Below are 16,502 nucleotides of genomic sequence, written 5' to 3' on the forward strand. Positions count from 1 at the left end.
GTGAGTCAAACTGGCAGAGCATTAATTACCGCTCTAACAGGGTTTCTGCGAAGATGGAGATGCCAGTTCCATGTGGCCAATGCAAATAACTGCAGTTACCGCTCCCATTAGAAGAATCCCCGTGTCTGTTAGAACAAAATTTACAGCCCCACTCTATTATTTGAAACTTCACAACAATCAGAGTCACCTAATCACAGCGTGGTTTGGGTTGGAAGGGATCTTCAAGACCATCTAGTTACAACCCCCTAGTCATGGGCAAGGAACACATTCTACTACAGTAGGGTGCTCCAAGCCCCATATCCAACTTGATTGCAAACATTTCCAGTATAAAGCACAATTATAAAACAGACCACTGCTGTATTTCATCAACTGAAAAAAAAAAAGGGGAAGGGAGAAAATCAGTCACAATCAGTCAAGAAACCTGAAGTTCAACCAGATAACTAAAACCCAAGAAACCTACATGCAAACCAAAGAAATCATTTACCCTATCAGCATTCTCCATTTAAAGTATCAAATGTATAGCTCTGGCAGGTCTGGCAAAGTTAATGTTGGGGGGGGGGGGGGGGAGGAATTTCCACCACAACAGCAAAGCTGCCTTTTAAAAGCAGTTTTCAAGGTATGATGCAAGCTGCATAATGCTAAATGGTTTTCAAACATCAGTCAGCACTTCAGAATCTTTAAGAAAATGTTGCTGTTGTGGTGGAATTTGCTAACCCAAACATTTTTAGTTCTTATTGGTGATCATTTGATAGATTGGTTATATTAACTTGGAGTATTTTTAAGTGCTTACATAAGTTTGCTCAGTTCAGCTGATCTTAAACCAGACATCCATTCTTAGACTAAAAAAAAAATACAAAAAAATTAAGTGCTTTATCTGCAATCAATTAATTAGCACTTAATTTTCACTTGTTTGTTCACACTTCTAAGGTACACTCTCAACTGTTTTTCATGTGTAGTTGCTCCCTCAATGGTAGATTTCTATCAAGGGCAAAGCAGTTTGTGGTTTTAACAAATTAGCAGATTAAAATTAGGCTCCCAACAGAGTCACTTCCAATTACCTCATAAAGAAAGCAGTGGTAGCAAAAAAAGATTCAACAGCTATTAGGAAAAAAATTCCAGTATATATTCCTATGTTCACTTCCCTGTTTGAATCATAGAATCATGAAGGCTGGAAAAGATCATCAAGCCCAACTATAACCCAACTACCATGCTCACTAAACCATGTCCTGAAGCACCACATCTACATGCTCCTTGAACACCTCCAGCTATGGTGATTCCACCTCCTCCCTGGGCAGCCTGTTCCAAGGCCTCACCACTCTTTCAGTAAAGAAATTCTTTATAATATCCAATAATCTAAACCTCCCCTGGCACAATTTAAACTAATTTCCTCTTGTCCTATTGCTTTTCATTTGGGAGAATAGACCAATGCAACCTCTCTACAACCTCCTTTCAGATAGCTGTAAAGAGCAGTAAGATCTCCCCTTAGCCTTCTCTTATCCAGACTATTTGGTTCAATAGAAAAGGCTGCTGTAAAAACATGTTTACAAAAGCAGATGGGGGAGTTTCTGAACAATTATTTCTGTAACTTAGGAAAACCCAACAAAGAAAATGTGATTGTTTTTACCAACATTGCTGTTGGAATAGATTTCCATTTGCAACATTACTTAGCCCACATGCCTAAACCAGGAAATACAGCATATATAATGTATATATGTATTCATTTTCACTTACCTGGATCAACTAAAGCTTTATTAAATATTTCTTTAAGTTTTCTACTCTTCACATTCCTGCCTTGTGCAAGATTACGATACATCTCATAGCCTATTATCATCACACCACCTTCATCTTGCCAGCGCTGCAGCATGTAGCTTCTCTCTTGAGGGCGTTTCACAGTTGCCAGCTCACAGACCTTTCAAAAGGGGAAAAAGAGGCTTACAGTTCTCTTAAAATACCAAAGAACTGCTTACTAATACAAGGAGATTTTTTACCAAAGTGCATCCCTTAGCCTATATTTTGAGTGGTAGAGCTTCCTGGCTATGTAAACTGCTCCATTATTTAATTTTTTAGACCTCTTTAAAACCTTGTACCTCTAGTTTTTCATCATCTTCTAAACCTTCTTGCCATTTTTCAAATTCATTCAACCAGTTCAATGCAGTGTTCAGTGGACACACAACCAGAGCTGTCCGAAAATCCAGCTTGTCACACAGCAAGACTGTGTGAAGAAAACTTACTACCTGCAACAGGAAAAAGCAGACAAAAATGCTCAATAAAACACTCAGTATTAAATGCTAGGAAAGAAAACCAACAAGCATATACTCACACACAGATCTCTCAAAACTGCTCTGAAGCAGTTTACTGAATGCTTTCCAAGTAGCCAGACTGGCTGTACACAGCAAATAGTAACAGCTCCTTTAGGCCTAGGAAAGAACACCTAAACCTTTTCATGTTGCTTGGTGTTCCTGCTGGGCTGCTTGGTTTTGAGTTGTAGCAAATAAAAACAGGACTAGAGGTAACCTGTAAAAACCCAGGAGCAGAAGAGTCAATGATCCCATGACAGCTCCAGCTCTCACACCACCTTTAATGGTAATGACAGCACTCTAATCCACACAACTGTACAACACCTGGAAAGTTCTTTCTGGATCAAATCTTGGCATTAAATCTGAGTTGCCAGATACCGTGCTCCAAGTATTTCAAACTGCACTTGACTATGCCTGGAACACTGGGCAACAAACTGCTTTTAGATGCTGCAATACAAGAAGAATTACTAATGGTTTTGTGATCAAGACAAAAGCATCTCATGTTCAGATGAAAAAACTAGCCAAGAAGACTAATCACAAAAGTCCCATGTCTCAGACCACTAGCAAGTCCCTAATTGTCTTATTTCTCTGATCCCTTACTGACATTCTTCTCTACAGTTTGCAAAGGCTGCTGAAACATCAGTTGATTTAGTTCTTTAAAGAGCTGAAAAAAATGGCATTACAGAGTTCAGCATGTTCTGCTGTAAAACAGTTCAAACTAAATATACAGTGTCTAAAGCATAAGTGTACAAAGTCACCCATAATGCATTTCTAGGTTAAAACACACCAGTTCTGCAAAAGATTGCAAACCCCCAGTAAAAGGTGTCAACAACTCCTCAAGAACCAAACACCCAATCTAGAACTAAGTACATACAAACACACTCTTCAAAGATGACTTTCAGAGTATGTACTAAAGTCCTCAACAATGGGGCTGTAGATTATCAAAATATTTTGTCTCTCCCCCCAACTTCCCTAAACAAAGCAAACCTATATACACTGCAGCTGGAATTCTTAAAAACTTCCCGTCCACAAGCTGTGCACCACAAACAACCAAGACTGAAGCTTGTTTTACCTAAACAGTGTATAGAGTGGAGCCCCTCTGATCATATACGAATCCTTGTTATTTAAAAAAAAAACATGACCCCCTGAAAATCCCCCAAATCAGAATGCTCACAGAAACCAAGCTTCCTTTGATATCCTTGAGCCTGTTCTTTGCAGAGGAATACTCAAGTATATAAAGAATCTGATGATGTTACATTAGCTTAATTGCTCCATGACTATGTCCTGCGATTTGCAGGTCAAGAAAGAAGATTCTCAGAATAAGAAAGTCCCAAATACATTTGCTGAGCTAGGTCAGGAAGGCAGGATTGGGTATTGCTTGTATAACTTTACTTTTAGAAGAATCCTAGGTGGCAATGGTTTTAGTGAAGACAAGAATAAGGAAGCAACTGACCCAGTAAGGCAGAGCTAACACTAGGAAAGAGTAACAGGTAACTCTTGCTGGATGCTCCCTGTAGATTTTTCTCCCAGAGCAGATTTCAAGTCTCTAAAAATAATAATGAAGGACTTCAAGCCAAGCCAAGTCTGCTATGCAGCAGCACTCATGTGTGCTGACTACACCAAACAAGGCAGATGTCAACACTACAAACCAAAAACTACTGAGACACCTCACTCCAAACATGCGGGTGTCAAAGACAAACCACCTGTCAAGAGGATCTTAAAGCATTTTGTTTGCTAAGTGACTAACAAGGTCGTAATGCCGGCTGCTGTCATTTGCAAACTGTGCAACTAGCTACAGCACAAAAGTGTTGAGACATCTTTCACACAGCTTGGAATTCCAGTACATTGATATACTGACCTCTCTATGAATGAACAGATCTTGAGCCTTCAGGTCAGGTGATAGGGCTTCCCAATCCAATGGGGAAGCTTCTACCACAACTGACCAAGATGGAAGAGGTGAAATGGCATTTCCTCACAGACGCTTTGAGAATCCCTTCCTCACTGTAGGAAGAAAATAACCTCTTTGAGAACCATCATCACCACGCTACAGAGACTGCACTCCAGGGAATGAGTGAAGCACGTCCAAATTTGGAGCTTGAAGGAAGAATTTAGAATGAAGTGTTGCACAAGCACTGGCTGCTAACGTCTTCTAGACTTGCTGGTCACAAACTCACCAGAGCACTAAAGAGATCTGTTAAGTAACTTTATAGCTAAGAAAGACACAGGAAGGCCCTGGTTGATCCTTAGTTTAAGTCAGTTCTAATCCATTCCAATGTCTCCAGAAGTGGCAAGTTAGATTTCTAGTGATTTCATTCAAGCCAGAGATCACAAAGCTTCGTAACTCCTTTCAACAGCCACTTGTCCCAAGACAGACAAGCGGAAGATCAGCAACAAAGAGACCTTTTCAAGTGCAGGTAACTTTCACAGTATCACAGTATAACTAAGGTTGGAAGAGACCTCGAGGATCATCGAGTCCAACTTTGTTACCCTCCTTCCTTCTTCAGAGTACTCCAAAATTTCCCTCTTTCCCAGAATCAAAAGGAAAGTTTCTTCTGTCAAATGACTTCTGTTAAAGGAATTCATAGGAGCAGACCAGAGAGCAGAGCATCAAGACAGGCAACTCTCCTCAGCAGTATATGTGGTGATGTTACATGTTTCATCTGACTAAATAAAACCCCAAAATCTGTGAAGACGATTACTTGGACACAAGCAAAACAAAAAAGCATTCAACACCCCTGGCTAGCCTGAAAAAGCATGAATACTGAGGTGCAGGGAATTCAAGAAAAGTAATTTTCATCCTTTACCTCTTTTGAAGGTGAAGGGTGTAAGCTTCTCCTGGGGCCTACAATGATTGTGAGAGACTGAAGAAAGAGAGCCAGGAGAATTGTTTCATAGCAACTGCTTGGTGATCAGTTTCAGAAGAAACACTTTAAGATGGAGCTTCATATTTTGAAGATCAATAGAAATGGGAAGTTGTTCACTGTGCAACTTCTAACATGGCAGAGGAGCCACTTGTATCATACCATGAAAAATGGAAATCTTTTAGGAAATGCTACAAAGAGTTTTACAAAGCAGTCTTTAGCAGTGCCAAGGAGAAAGAACATGCACTGAAATGACAAGGAAGGCTTACACCTGAAGATCTTGGGAAGTAAAGAATTGGAAAGCCAAAGAGAAAAAAAAACTTGAAAAGTGATAAAGAGGTTGAAAATATGCCCTGTAGTTAACTGCCAGAGCAGTGGAAGGTTCTGGTCATAAATGTTTGTGACGCAGAAACAGCCCAAAAATATGAATGTACATGTGGACAATTACTGGAATAGAAAACAAATGTCCCCTGCCCTTCAACCCTGAAAAATCTAAATAGTAGCACAACATTTTTTATGTTAAAACAGAAAGCATCTGACTTTACACACTGAAGAAGTCTGGCATAAAAAAACCCAACCTAACAACAAAATTACCTTGATAAACCTCTACTTTATCAGCAGAACAAATAAATCAAAAAAACACTGAGAAAAGTGAACTTTGTTTAAGGAGCAACACATGAATGAGGAAGGCATTAAAAAACAACCAACCCCACAACCTGCTTAAGATCATTAAACTACCTTAGAAAGATCGGTTCCCGAAGCTTGTCTCCTAATAGCTGTATTTTCTTGTTCTGAGTTGCAAGGGAACTACAAATCACTTAAAATTAAACATGACCTTTTCACATGAATCTCAATCATTAATTTAATTTCAGATATTTTAAAAGCAGAGAAAGCACAAGTGTGTCTCAGAACTTTCATACTGTGTACTATGAAACACATCTTCTTTCTCAGGACTTCTGTATGAAACATTTTCCTCCAGCAACCCTCACTGAGTCACTGCCCAGGCAACAGGAAGTTTTACAATGTTCTGAAAGTCAGTAAAATTGGCTGTTGCTGGATCAGCTTTTGAGAGCAAGCTACAGATCAGTAAACAAGACAATACTTATTTCTTACCTGCAATGTTTTCCCCAGACCCATGCAGTGTGCAAGAATGCATCCAGAACCAGGAGATGACTTTGTTTTTTTCACAGATTCACAACAGCAATCCCACATGAACTGAACACCTGAAGCAAATCATTGAACATCTTATATTATTAAGCATTCATTTTATTCAAGTTCACTTGGTAAGCTATAGGTGTGATCACTCTAAGATCATGATAACCCTTAGAAAAGCAGTGCTCTGGATAACTATTGATTCACTTTCGTCCAATGAGTTGGATGTGGGTTGATCTTTGTCTTGAACAGTTTTCACTGAAGTTGTGGCAACTGGGTTAGAACACATGTGCAGACTTGCAGATTATTGCATCTCAGAGACAGGGTGGAAAGAAGAGACAGAACAAAAACTGGCAGGGACTTCATTAGAAGACTGAAATTAACTTGGTAAATAAGCTAAATTGTCTGAAACCAACTAGAAGAAATCCTGCCGTAACAAATCAGACACTAAGTTTTATGCTTGAAGATGAAAAAAACCCAAGAACTCTGAAATCTAAAAAAGGAACTATATGCAACATAACAAAATGTATTAACAACCTGAGAGTCTACAGGGTGACTTTTTATTTATCTGCAGTATATTTATTGAAGAATTGTACTCTAGTATGATTTAGTCAGCACACATGAGTCTCTCAAAGGTCTTTTCCAACCTGGTTAATTCTATTCTATTCTATTCAGCTTGACTACTTGGTTTGGATCATGGCACCTTCCTTTAAGTGTTGAAACAAGACCACACATTCCTTACTGAAACAGAGAGATTGTAAATTAAGAACTTTGAGGAAGATTTAAAATAACAGAACAAGCTGTGGAAAATGATGATTGATTATTCTCCTGTCTCCTTCACTAGAAACAAAATGTAGGAAGAGTTTCACTTCATCTGCAGTCATGTCAGGTTATCATTTTCCATTGAGAAAGCCGATACTGCAAGATTTTTATATCTTCACCCAAAAATGTAAACAGTGAATATATTAATTCCTCAGTATAATGGGTAAAAATATACTTGATTCTGCCTCAGTGTGCATAATGAGATGATTCTGAGGACCCTTCCAATTTTACATTCCTAGGGATTTTTGCCTGTGAAACAGAACTATGTATTGCTAATCTCATTTACTTTACTTCAGATGTTCCAAAGGTAAAGCATTAAACCTTACATTCTGGCATTTGCCTGCCTAGGAGATTTTCTTATGACACTGATTCAGGTTGCAGTGGAGGGGAAAAAACAACCAAGCGTACAAAAAAAAACCCCAAAAAACACCAAACCCACACCCCAAAAAACCAAACCCCAATAATTTAAAACCCTTTTTCCTTACCATCTACTTGGTGTGGTTTCAGTCTGGTAACTATACTCCTGTGAACCTGCACTAACGGTTCTTTGGTTTCTTCGTCTTCATCTAAAACCAGCTTAGTTGTAATGGGACACTTAAGAGGTGAAGCATCTTCTACCTCTATCACCTATAAGCAGGAACAGGGCATCACAGGAAAACTTAACACATGAGTAACACCAAGCATTTGACAGACACCAGCTTCAGCAAATTTGGCAGTTATCATTTATTTTACAGAGAGAAACCTTAACTTCTTTACTGTGCATCACAGTAAATGAGTGCTTTTGCCCCTGGAAAGCAAAGCCACTGGCCATTAAAACAGCGTTCTAAAGACCTCAGTAGTCTTCAATAAAACTTAGCAATGTTAACCCACAGGAAACTACACGTAAACCTTGTGGCTTACAAGGCTACATGTAAATACTTTTAAAGTTACCTATCAAGTCAAACTGAGGTAGAGACACATCATCTAAACATCATCAGCAGTTCAGCTTCCTATCATTCTGCCAAGAAAACAGGGCATACCTCTCTCAGTTTCTCTCTCTCCCGTTCTCTTTCTGCTATACGTTTTCTTCTTTCTTCTTCTTCTTTAAGTGCATTTTGTGTTTCTGTTCTAAGTTTATCATCTTTAATAATTTTCCGTATTTTCTTCCTGCCCTTTCCAGGAGATTTTGAATCATCGTTTTCCTCATCCTCGGAGTTACTCTATTACAAATGAAATAATTATTAGCAAGAAGATGATTCAACAGACCATGAAATCCACCGTTTTTAGACAAGTAAATTTTTATACACACAGGTGAGGATATAGCTCATTAAAAAATTACACTTTTTTAAAGAGCAAGTTAGCCAGCATGACAAAAGAAATACCACCTTAACTACAATGTACTCCAAGACACTAAAGATAAGGCCAGCTGTGCAAAATCAGTACCGATGGTAGGTACTGTTGTAATCTGACTGTAGCTAATGGCTATTAATAAAGAACTATTTTTCTGTTCCTGTGGTGCTAGACGAGATCAGCTATCACCTACATCACACAAGAAAAGAAACCCTAATACTATGAAAACCTTAATCATTATGTCATCTTCTACATTTAGTTTAGAAATTCCATTTACTTTGAAGATATTGTGCAACTTTATTAAGATAAGAAATGGTTTTAGCACACAATGCTTTTTCTCCAGAATAGTGCCATTTTACAAGCTTTAGCACCGAAGTAACATGGAAAACCTGTTCAATTTTCTACTTCACTTTCTATAGAGCTGTTTGAGATACTCAACTCCCCGAGCAATGATCAAAAGATTAAGCAACTCTTTTTCCTATTTATTAATTCACAATACACAATAAATATAAATTTAAGAATGTAATATAGTACCTTATTGTTGTTCTCACTTGAAGAATCCTCTTGAACCTTTATACGCCTTCGTTTCTTTTTCTGTTTGTAGCTACGCTGGTTTTCTTCGGCCTCAGCTTTCTTGGCAGATCTAATAAAAAAATAATCTAGAGTATTACTGATAAGCAATAATAATTCATTGCCAAACAAAACAATGATGAAAACAGTACACAAGCTACATCACCAACTAATAGGATATAAACTGCCTTTTGTGCAGTCAGAGGTTTACTTCTGTGTTCCTTCCTTCCCTTCAATTCACTGGACACATACAGTAATGGCTGACTCCAGACCCTGAAGAATCTCAGAATTGCTAAGTATTAGTTTTCTGCTTCAACCTACCATTTCTGAATTGCCATTCATGTAAAAATGCATCATTTCTGTTATTTTTTTTCTTCCATACTGGCTCAAACTGCTGTGTACCACACACTGTGGTACAAATTCAAAATTCTCACCATTTTTTAGCAGATGCCATATTATAGACAAACATCATCAACAGTTTTAAGGAACAATCCAAAATCTTTAACTTTTCCCATCTCACCACCTAAATCACACTATTAAAATCCAAAACTCATACACAAGATGAGCACAGTAAGATGTTATTTGTACCTTGTTCTTGGACGTTGTTCATCTTCAGACTCACTGATTTCCTCACTAACTGCAGATTCCTGAAACTCGGAGTCATTTGAATCATCGCTGCTCACTGTAAGAATGAAGTATGACATCATGCTGGAAAATTACTGCAAGGTTAGCAACATTACACACCTAACTATACAACAAGCTCTCTTAAGATCAATAAGCACTGTAAAAGCTCGTTTCAGACAGTGTGAGACCCATTTAACACAGGAGAAGCAACAGGAATATATGGGGTAGAATGGAAAAGCTTAACACATGAACACTAGGCAAGTTCTATGTCAGCAAGACTTGAGGTCTTCAGGCATGAAGACTTCTATGGATAGTTTACAAACAAATGACAGCATTATCTTCGCTGGTGCCACATTTCAAAGGTAAGGGGGAGTGAACAAAGTGGGGAACATCACAGCAGTTCAGAAAACAGAAGTGAAAAGGCAGATGTTGTTTCTAACATTTTTAGGTGCCATTTCATAATCAATACTTCACAATTCATGCAAACAACCCTTAATTACTAACAACACATGCAATTATATTACAGTATTCATGGCTTGACGTTTCTTCAGGTAATACAAGTTTTAAATGGACTCAAAAGACAATTAAAAATAGCAGCATTAGGTTATAGTTCCATAACTATTTTTAGGAGCTCACACTGGTATTTATAGGTAATTAAGACCAGCATGCCATTTTGCACCTTTAGAATTTCAGCTTGACCTTGAACACAGTGAAAAGCTTAACCGTTTTATGAATAATAAGGCTCAAAAGAAGGATTTTCTGCATACATGGGGAAATGCACTATTAATAACATAGGGCTGAAACCCAGTGAGCTGAAACACATTGTTCTAGTTGAACCTACTGCAGTTAAGACTTACACTAAAGAATTCTGAGAATTGGTCTGGCTGCATCATATCTGCACGTTGCCACTGTAATTTACAATTACTTCCTTGAAAGAAACGTTGTTAGTAGAGTTATTAATTCCATAAGGGAAGAAAAGCATGACTCTACACTCCGATAAAAATGAGAGTTTTCACGAAGGAAAGTGATACACAAACTGCACTGTGTCTTTCAGCTAGCATTAGCGCAACATAGAAGTCCTGCATACCCTGACTTCCCCTGCCCACAAAACTATCATCATCTGTGCTGACCACCGTGGCAGTAAGCTTTATCCTCTCCTTTGTTCAGAAGTATTAACTGCAAGGGACTGACAGCTTCTTTGTTCTTGCATGCAACCGTGAAAATGAAAAATCCAAGTCAAGCACCATTTCACAGTGCCATCTGCTGTTCAGCTAATGCACGCAGCATTCAAATTCCAGGTCAGAGAAATTCCTGAAGCACAAGGGCCTACTAATAGTGCACGTTATAGAGAGCACCACATAAGGGACAAGACTGTTTTTCACCAACGAGACACACTGGGCTTGTCTTTATTATTGAAGATTAATATTCTAACACTCAACAAGATTACTTCACAGAATCAGCCAGGTTGCAAAAGACCTCAGAGATTAAGTCCAACCTATTACCTAACACCTCCTGACAACTAAACAATGGCTCCAAGTGCCACATTCAATCTTTTTCTTGTGAACACCTCCAGGGATGGTGACTGCACCACCTCCCCGGGCAGCCCATTCCACTGGCTAATTACTCTCTGTGAAGGACTCTCTCCTCACCTTGAGCATAAACTTCCCCTGGCGCATTCAATCCGGAGGATAAAATAAGCAGAGAGTGTTGCATTTGTACTCAACACTTTAAAGAAAACAGAATTTCCGATTTAACACCCAAAGAAGTTTTTACAGAGATTTTTAAATTACAGAGTTTCAGGTCTCCATTCCAACACGCTTTGGGCTTATTTTGTAGAAGCACATAGGTTTTGTGACCCAAAAGGTCAGCATTACTTACCTTTCCTTCTATTTCTGCGCTTCACTTCTTTTTTCTCTTTTGGTTTCACCTTTTTTTCTTCACCAGATTCTCCATCGCTCACTGTCAGCTTGTGCCTCAGCAGTCTGTGTCTGTATCTGGGCTTCTTTGATTCCTCTTCCTCTGATTCCGATTCATCCGAATTATCTTCCTTTGTATTCTCTTCTGTCAAAGGTAAGAGTAGAGCATGAGCAACAACATACCGCTGTTCTCTCAAATCTGAAGTACTTTACACTGAACACTTGCAGTGTCTGTTCCAATGACTGTGTACATTAGTCACATATCTGCCACGCATTTGTGCTTCCTACTGCTCTGTCTAGATCATTCCTCGCAAATCCCTAGGACATCTGAACTGGTTACAAAAAAGACTGTTAAAAAGAAATACACTTAAAGGAGACTAAGAGACAATATTCCTCATGATCACTGAACCACAGAATTGTCAGGGTTGGAAGGGACCTCAAAGATCATCCAGTTCCAATTCCCCTGACACAGGCAGGGGTACCTTGCACTAGACCAGGTTGCTCGGAGCCCCAACCAGCCTGGCCTTGAAAACTTCCAGGGATGATCACATACACTGGCCTCCCTTTGGCAACTACCTATTAACATCAATGACTTTTACTGAACATTGAAGAAACTTAATTATGATCTTCCCAAGTGACCTTGGAAATTATGACAGGCATTACAGCATCATTTTTCCCCAGATGCTTTTTAGTGCTCACCATCATCTGCTGTGTTTTCAGTTTGCTTTCCAGTTTTCTTTTTCCCTTCATCTGATTCATCATCTGAAGATGCATCCTCATCAGAGGAAAGATTTGCTTTGATTTCTTCTAAAAGCATTTTCTTGGCAATTCTTTGAAGCAAAACAGAAAGAACTATTTATTCCATTGTTTAAGTAGATCTATACATGCTAAGTGTAATCCTATACCATTGAGAATGTCAAGAAAAGGGTTGAAAGCTGAACAAAAAAAGACACATGATAAAAAGTCACTGTGGTAAGACAAGATGTATCAGCAAAAACCTCATGTTAAATGTAATGTTTTAACTTGCTTTTAGAAAGCAGATCTGTATAATGCTTCTTTAAAAAGATGTTTTGTGTTTTACACCAAGACTGAAAATTGCTAGAAAATGTACCAAGTTAAAACATTTTGGTTTATTCATGATCTCTTTGGATGGAATCTTGTTAGTCCTGGAGCAGGCACTTAGATGAATTCTAACTGCAACAAGAATGTGAAGATGCTGAATACCAAATCCTAATACTCAAATCATTCCCTCCAAAAATGGTTATCATGCTTACTTGATTTAAATCAATGAGATTCACTTCCAGAGGCACTGAATTTACTTGACTAGGGTACATGTGAGCACTAACAGTTTTAGCAACAGTGTGTCACTGAACACACTGTTAAACAAGGAAAAAAGAATTGTTGTAATTAGCACTAACTCACAGGTTAAAGTAGTAATTTATTACCCTACCTCAACATCACTTGCCTCCCTGTTACCATTCTAAATGCCTGAGCCTAACTGAAAGAGATGATGTAGTATATGAAGCAACTCATGATGTCTCAAGGTGAGCTGATACCAAGTGCCTTGGGTAAAAAGCTCTCACTGAATCCCTCATATAACTACAAGCACTTGCCTTGCAGTAACTATAGCAAAAACAAACAAAAAAGATGTGTGTATACACAGACACATAAAAAGTTTTATCAAACACCATGGGGCGTGCACTTCAGAGGAAAATTATGGCCTTATTTCCCGTTCCACAAACTGTTCACTCAGCACTCAGCTTTGTTTCAGCTAAGGTACAAAAAGTTACCAAGGAAAAAGGACTTCTTTACATGCTCTTGAAATATTAAAAAAACCAAACAAAACCAAAAAAAAACACCACCAAACAAGCAAACCCAAACTTACATGAATCTATCCAAGGCAAAATATGAAATGATTATGTCAAAAGCATAGCAAAATAGTGGACTTATCCAAGAACTCATACTTCCAGTGGAAAACCAAAAAAATCCTGAAAGAATGAAACCAGGCCTTCTTCATATAAATACCAGAACAATTACAGTTTTCATTCCACAGTCATCAATTTTACACAGATACCATTTTTTTTCCCATAGATCAAACCTGGTCTGTCTTGCCTTTATACCAGTCAAAACAATCGGTCAAGCCCCAGGAAACTAAACCACACTGAGGCTTCACTTGGAATTGGCAAAGGGACAGTGATCTCTCAAGTGCTGCTGCTTACACGTCAGAAAACTAAATTGTTATTTTTATGTAGCACCATAAACCAGATTTTAAATATATTTCATTTTTCAGCAAGTAATGTGTCCTTAAAGCAAAGGAACTTCTCAAGGGCATCTTCCCAAGGTTTCCTAACACTTCACATACTCTGGGGTTTGAGTGGCAGTGCATTTTCCAAAAAGATTCTATTGCTAATGTATTTTCAGTTATTATTGAAAGATGGAAATTTAATAAACATTTAAGAGTGCTCAATCAGTCATAAACTACCCATCAGCATCCATCCTCTTTTCAGAAATGTCCTGAGAAAGGAAAACTTTAAACCACAGTAAGCTTTAATTCCATACATATCAACAGATTATAGTGTGAACCCACTGGAAGTTCATAGGTAAGTAACATCCTCTTCCAAATATTTTCACATTAAGTCCTTCCAGAGGATATAAAAAAGGGACTTTAGGGGTTTGTTTTGTTGTTATTTGGTTGGTGGTGTTTCTTTATAACCCCTTCACAACATGTTTAGTAGCAACAGGAATAAAGAGTGCCTTACATAAGAAATTAAGACAATTTCTTCCATCTCTTAATGGTCAAAAGAGCTTTTTCTTCAAAGTGGAACCACTTGAAATAGTGTGGATTGGCTTCTATTTAAAAGCTTTTAAGGTGTATTAAGAACCCTGCTGCAGGAAATACAAACAGCAGCAGTCTGGCTACTTTTCTTGTTTCAACAAAAGAAAAAAACTAACTATCATCCTCCAATTTTTGCTTTGGAAGAGAAAAAATAACTAGAAACACTAAAAAGAGCTGCAAAACTTTAAATTTCCATCCTGAAAGTACTGCCTAGCAATATGGCCTTTAACTTATTTAGGATTGTCCTCAGTTGCATTAGCAAAGTTAACACCACCCGTACATGGATAACAATACTTACCTGCCACACAAGTCACCTTTAGTAATTTATCTGTGTAAATTTTAAATAAAGGTTGACTTTGATCCTTAACAAACGACCAGATACATTTTCAGTTGTTCCCCCCTTAAGGGGACAACCAAATCAACACAAATGTATTATCCCACCTAAAAACACCATGCACAAAATCTACTAGCCATAAGCAGCAGATGCTGCTATTTACCTCATCATCATCATCACAACTGAAAACCAGACTGGGTAAATTACAGTATCACAGTATAACTAAGGTTGGAAGAGACCTCAAGGATCATCGAGTCCAACCTATCAACACATACCTCACAACTAGACCATGGCACCAAGTGCCACATTCAATCTCCTCTTCAACGCCTCCAGGGATGGTGACTCCACCACCTCCCTGGGTAGCACATTCCAATGACGAATGACTCTCTTGGTGAAGAACTTTCTCCTCACCTCGAGTCTAAACCTCCCCTGGCACAGCTTGAGACTGTGTCCTCTTGTTCTGGTGCTGATTGCTAGAGAGAAGAGACCAATCCCTTCCTGGCTCCAACCAACTTTCAGGTAGTTGTAGGGAGCAATGAGGTCACCCCTGAGCCTCCTCTTCTCCAGGCTAAACAATCCCAGCTCCCTCAGCCTCTCCTCATAGGGCTTGTGTTCAAGGCCTCTCCCCAGCCTTGTTGCCCTTCTCTGGACACGTTCAAGTATCTCTATGTCCTTCTTAAACTGAGGGGCTCAGAACTGGACACAGTACTAGTCTCTAAATAATTATTTGTAGTAATGCAAGTTATCACTTTTCATAGATAGAAAATTAGATTTTTTTTTTTTAAGCCAGGTAAAAGACTGAACCATTTGAATCAAACTGAGATGGGACGGTTTGTTTACTGACATTGTGTTTTACTGGCATGTTAAGCTGAAAATATAAGACACCGTGGAGATGTTCAGAATTTAAAAGATCCCTACTTCTAACATAGCTATCTCTGGTGGGAATTAAAAGTGTAAGCAATATTAGAACCAAACAGATTAAGTCTTGTAAATGAATTTGACAAATAATTGCTGATAGCAAATGGCTTATATGAATTAGAATAAATCAAACAGTGGACTCCTGAAACTGGTTTTAAATGAAATTCTATGTGACTCAAGATAATCTATCACACGTCTGTTTAAAGATAGAAGCCACATTAAAGTGACCAGGTTTCTGTGCTAAGGAATTTCACAGGCTACCTTTAACATTTTAATGTTTATACTAACATCAAACTGCAACTACCAAGAAAAGCAAGCTAGGATAGCATGAAAACTCCCTTGTTCACATTGTTCCAGAGAAACACATGGAAATCAAAAGATATTGAGGTATTTACTCTGGTCAAGGACAGAAAAGGTATCTCAGCCAACCAGATGGAACAGTTGAACACTATAAACACATTTAATTAAGCAGCACAGAAAGCTGTCTGACCTTTAGCATAGGACTTCAGGTAGTAAAAAAAACCCACCACAAACATATAAAACCCCCTCTGCATTTCATCATTTCTGCCACTGCTCTATGACCTTGAGCATGTCACGTTACCTCACCCTGCACCATCCTATCTACACATAGCATGAGATTTGGATAAAACACCATTTTCCCAACTTGTATTAATAGTTCACCTGTGCACAAATGACACCAAAACATACATTAATAAATAATGAACTTGTTACTATCAATTTCATAAGTTAGGCTGAAAAAAAGTTTTGAAAAGGAGACAAGGAAAAAAATGGGTGTTACCCAGGAGTAAGTCTAGTCAAGCTATAGCCTACTTTAAATTACCC

At 38.3% G+C, this 16,502-nt stretch overlaps 1 protein-coding gene across 2 annotated transcripts in view; it reads right to left on the bottom strand.

The window, feature by feature from the left end:
• ATRX (ATRX chromatin remodeler) overlaps nucleotides 1-16,502 on the bottom strand; it is a 94,081-nt gene that overhangs the window by 36,961 nt on the left and 40,618 nt on the right. For both annotated transcript variants that reach the window (XM_068151987.1, XM_068151989.1), the window contains exons 11-19: nucleotides 12,271-12,401; nucleotides 11,534-11,716; nucleotides 9,620-9,713; nucleotides 8,996-9,104; nucleotides 8,152-8,331; nucleotides 7,618-7,759; nucleotides 6,272-6,381; nucleotides 2,088-2,234; nucleotides 1,732-1,909 (exon numbers count right to left, since the gene is read on the bottom strand). In XM_068151987.1, coding sequence (XP_068008088.1) covers nucleotides 1,732-1,909; nucleotides 2,088-2,234; nucleotides 6,272-6,381; nucleotides 7,618-7,759; nucleotides 8,152-8,331; nucleotides 8,996-9,104; nucleotides 9,620-9,713; nucleotides 11,534-11,716; nucleotides 12,271-12,401 — 1,274 coding nt within the window. The remainder of the gene's footprint in view (nucleotides 1-1,731; nucleotides 1,910-2,087; nucleotides 2,235-6,271; nucleotides 6,382-7,617; nucleotides 7,760-8,151; nucleotides 8,332-8,995; nucleotides 9,105-9,619; nucleotides 9,714-11,533; nucleotides 11,717-12,270; nucleotides 12,402-16,502) is intronic.

The sequence above is a fragment of the Melanerpes formicivorus genome, unplaced genomic scaffold, assembly GCF_026170545.1.
Source record: "Melanerpes formicivorus ecotype bairdi unplaced genomic scaffold, bMelFor1.0.p_v2 SCAF_22, whole genome shotgun sequence".
Lineage (NCBI taxonomy): Eukaryota > Metazoa > Chordata > Aves > Piciformes > Picidae > Melanerpes > Melanerpes formicivorus.